Below are 4,592 nucleotides of genomic sequence, written 5' to 3' on the forward strand. Positions count from 1 at the left end.
TGTACTCTACTTTCTTCTTTTGCTTCTTATCTTAAAACAGCCTTCCCTCTTTCTCTGTGATGCTAACTTTTTCATTGTCTGTTTTTTTTTTTTTTTTCTCTCCACCTCACCTTTTTTCCTCCTGCAACTTTAATTCAGGGGTGTACGGCGATGTCCAGAGGGTGAAAATTCTTTACAATAAGAAGGACAGCGCTCTCATCCAAATGTCAGACGCAAATCAGGCCCAGCTCGGTAAGCCAGTGTTGCATGCCCGCCATTTCTCTTGTTCAGGATTTGGTTCTTTGCCATGATAACGTTTGTGTTGAGGAGACGTCAGTAGCAATTATTTTATTTTCTGAAATTCCATTGTTTGTTATTTTTTTTTATTTTTTTATTTTTTTTTTTGTGTGTGATTTTTTTAAAAACGTATACAAATTAGATTCAAATTAAATGAATTACTTTTCTGACAATACAACACATTTCCTCAATACTGTATTATGCACTACACTAAAGTGCACCAAAAACAAGCAGCAAAAAAATGTAACTTTAGTTGACAGGTCAAAAAACAACAACCAAACATTTTAAACTTCGAGTTATTTTAGCTGAATGATTAGTTTGATTTAGTTGCCAGTTATCAGAGACATCACCATTGAAATATTGGGTCATCGCCTATATTTTTACGTTTCCAGTCAGCTAGATTATTGGCAGAAATTGCAAAACAACAGTTCACCTGACACAAAGAATGACAAGTACAAATTAAAACCCATGGGTAACAATGGACTGACATCATGAATCTTTAAAGCATTTTTTTTTCTCTCTCTCTCTCTTTGGACTAAAGCGATGAGTCATCTTAACGGCCAAAAGATGTACGGGAAGATCATCCGAGTGACACTGTCTAAACACCAGTCAGTGGCTCTGCCCCGTGATGGATTAGACGACCAGGGACTAACCAAGGATTATGCCAATTCACCATTGCATCGGTTTAAGAAACCGGGTTCTAAAAATTTTCAAAATATCTTCCCGCCATCGTCAACCCTTCACTTGTCTAACATCCCGTAAGAATCTTTGGCTTTTGGTTTTGAAAAGGAAAATGAAAGAGACAAAAAAAAAAACAATATTTGACCTCTCTTCTCTCCACCCTTTTCAGACAAGATGTGACAGAAGATGACTTGAGACTGCTCTTTTCCAACACTGGAGGCAGCGTGAAAGCGTTCAAGTTTTTCCAGTAAGTAGTACTAATCAAAACTGGGCTTTGACATTCAAGTCATGCTCTTAGTGGATTTTCAATCAATTCACTCTTAAAACATATAGTACCAAAAATAGTTAATTGGCTATTAATAAAGTTTATTTTTTTTTTGGAATAAAGTTTATTCAATGAAATGTGATTTATATTTAGTATGAGGCAAGTTTTTTTTTTTTTTTTTTAGTGTTGCCTACCAATGTGTTTCTATTAAGACCATGGCTTTCTGGATATAAATTTTGAAAATAATGTAGTGTATTGCAGTTTTATTTGAGGAGACATGCCATGCATATTTGCCTTTTTCAGAGTTTTTGGTACACCCATCTTTATCATCAATGTCCTTAACCAAATGAGAATTGATGAGAATCCATTTCACCATCTTACTGCACGTGTGAACCAATGAAAAAACATTTGAAAACACAATTTCTTTCCCACCGCGCAGCTGTTTCCATGGTTACGTGGTACGGCCACAGGTCTTAAGCACGTGGAACGGTTAGGGTTGGAGAACGTTATACCAATATATGCTTGTTACACTTGTGTTTAACTAAAACCTGATATCTGTAAAGCAGATGGCATGATTTAAATGTATTTTTATTTTATTTTATGTTTGAACTGTTTACACTTTGAAGTCTTGTAATGTTGTCGGTTTCCAGCTTTAATCACCCAGTGTCCTCATGTTTCCCAGGGATCGCAAAATGGCTTTGATCCAGATGTCGACAGTGGAAGAGGCCACCCAGGCCTTGATCGACCTTCACAACTACAATATGGGAGGGAACCAGCATCTGAGGGTGTCATTCTCAAAGTCCACCATTTGAGGAATTCCTTCATCAATTCGGCAAACTTTCACTGTGTCCGGACACTGGGGGGACCACATTAAGTCTATCAGTTCTTTTGTTGGGCTCGTGTTGACACTTTCATTCCTTGATAGACACTGAAACTTTTTTAAGACATAAAAAGAAAAAAAAAAATAGGTTAAGCCTTGATTAGACTGGGTATTATCTTTTTCTTTGTGTTGATTTCTCTACACTGCAGAGATGCATGAGAGGGTCTGCTGCCACATTCTTCATTTATCTTCTCAAAAGACCATGGATTCCTGACCTAAAAACATTGTGATCCAATGGAACATGGCTGTTTTGGTCTGGCCTTGTAAGTCTCGGCCAAGTAGTACATGTGTAGCTTTGAAATGTTTGGTAACTTGGTGGTCGTTTTTTTTTTCAATGCCTACCAATGCAAGTGACTTTGCGACTACAGTAACGCACAACAAACTGCGTAGTGGTGACATTCACTATTTTCGATCACCGGGATCAGTTATAGTTTAGAGCAGTCATGTGATACCACCCCCAAAAAATCTACAGCTTTGAAAGTACCAATACAAGTGTCATCCAATCGTCTGTATTTTTTTAAAAACAACTGATAGAAGCTTAAGCTAAAACATGCTCACGCTCAGCCGGTGTGGTCGAAATGACCCCTTGGACTTGGAGAACAGTGGTGGACCAGTTTTTTTTTGTCCGTGAAATATGTTTTACATGTCTTTTTAGGGTCAACTTTATCAAATGGTGGTGATTTGACTGCCTTTAAATTAAAAATGTAGAACTGTCTGTCAGTTTTCTTCTTGGATGTCTAAAGGGTGCCAGCAGTGGTGACTATTGGTAGAACGGTTTGCCACCACATGAGCTAGCTTTATAATGGTAAATCACCTACGTTCGAAGAGATGGCACCAACCTTTACATCAATTAGATGCAAATTTGTGTCTGACCATTATTTAAATGACAAACATTCCTTTAACTTTAAAAAAAAGAAAAACAACTAAGAACTGTCAAATTTAGAGAAAGGTCTCGCATGTAAAAGCTAGGCTCTCCCAGTGTCTTCTTGGTGTACCTCTATTTTTATGTTGGTATAGTGACATTATAGATTGTACAGTACCTTTGATGTTAGTCAGATCTTGATTTTTTTTTTTTTTTTTAAATTTACTTAGAAACACCCAGGACTTTTGTGCCTTACCTGATGTAATGAATAGTTTACCCACGTGGTCGTCTGACACAACATCCCAGCTATGCTTAACAAGGCACGTTGACACTGATTTCTCAATGCATTGTCCACCGTCATCATGCAGACACTGTTATTATATTTTATAACACATTCTTATTTTCTCATGCTCTGCAGAATCATTTCCAGATAGGACTTTTTACAGGCATTTTATAATGGCTTTACCGGCAGATTTACTTGAAATTCAAATGCCATGGGGTTTTAAAGTGTAAGACTGAGAGCTTCCCTGAAACCCCCCCTCCCAACCCTCATAGTGGTTTAATGCGCCATCTACACAGCTACATTTAGTTTTAAGATGACTCAGTTTCAATGCAACTGTTATTTAGAAGCTATTTGGGAAAACCCCAGTCTTTTTTTTTTTTAAAGCATATGAAGCCCAGTAGATTCTTTCTGTTTTTGGTCTGATCACAACAGTAGAGTAGTTTCATTCTAAAAATGAAACTACAAAAACAGCTTTTTTTTTGTAGTTGATAAATAACAAGGAGCAGTGAAGTGTTAATTCAGTGATAGCTGATGTTTGGAAAAATACTTTATTGCTTCTCCGCTTTGGGTGAGAAGTTGCCGATTTGTGCAAAAAAATTGCAGAAGTGGAATCATCATGAAATACACTTGGTATCAAAATAAAGCTTTTTTTTTTATTATATACCAGACCCACATTATAGGTTGGTACTGTATACCTCTTATGTTATGATGATCAAAAGTTGAACCAGTTGGTCTATTGGTGTTATTTTTGGACGGGGGTAGAAGGTGATCATGATAATTTAAATGAATATAAACTAAATTTAAATTAGTTATTAATACAAGAAGGTATGTGTTGCAGAACCCTCGATTTGCATCCAAATTCTACAATGTGACGTAACTTGACGTTTGCCAGAGTTTGTAACTCGCATACTGTGCATAAGTACTTATGTCACTCTCTGTCACTCACCTACGCTAATACAGTGGTGTCATCAGAATCTGGGGCATAAATTAAAAAAGTTTAATTTACACTTGGGAGCCATAATGAAGGGCATAGCAAATGTAGCACAACAAATGTTTAGAGAACGTAAAAGAAAGCCGTCATCAGCATACAGCCCATGCAATGATGTTTCCGTCCCCTCCGTACAGAGTTTTAACACCGTAGGTTGAAATTATGGAACAATTTTTTTTTTTTTTAAATAAATGAATGGTGACATACCCACGAAATGCTATAGGTCATTAAAGATATCAACCCAAAACCTACTGTACTGAATATTGGTCTCTTTTGGTTCCCCTTCTGAACTGCCTCCCTGCCTCCACATCTCCTAGGTCCCACAATTCATTTTAAACTCTTAATTGATTTACAAAG

At 36.8% G+C, this 4,592-nt stretch overlaps 1 protein-coding gene across 3 annotated transcripts in view; it reads left to right on the forward strand.

The window, feature by feature from the left end:
* Positions 1-3,734, forward strand: part of ptbp2a (polypyrimidine tract binding protein 2a) — a 15,896-nt gene extending 12,162 nt beyond the window's left edge. For all 3 annotated transcript variants that reach the window (XM_008307404.3, XM_008307405.3, XM_008307406.3), the window contains exons 11-14: positions 139-231; positions 818-1,034; positions 1,127-1,204; positions 1,905-3,734. In XM_008307404.3, coding sequence (XP_008305626.1) covers positions 139-231; positions 818-1,034; positions 1,127-1,204; positions 1,905-2,034 — 518 coding nt within the window. In that variant the 3' untranslated portion in view covers positions 2,035-3,734. The remainder of the gene's footprint in view (positions 1-138; positions 232-817; positions 1,035-1,126; positions 1,205-1,904) is intronic.
* The last annotated feature ends 858 nt before the right edge of the window (positions 3,735-4,592 follow it).

The sequence above is a fragment of the Cynoglossus semilaevis genome, chromosome 3, assembly GCF_000523025.1.
Source record: "Cynoglossus semilaevis isolate Cse_v1.0 chromosome 3, Cse_v1.0, whole genome shotgun sequence".
Classification (NCBI taxonomy): Eukaryota; Metazoa; Chordata; class Actinopteri; order Pleuronectiformes; family Cynoglossidae; genus Cynoglossus; species Cynoglossus semilaevis.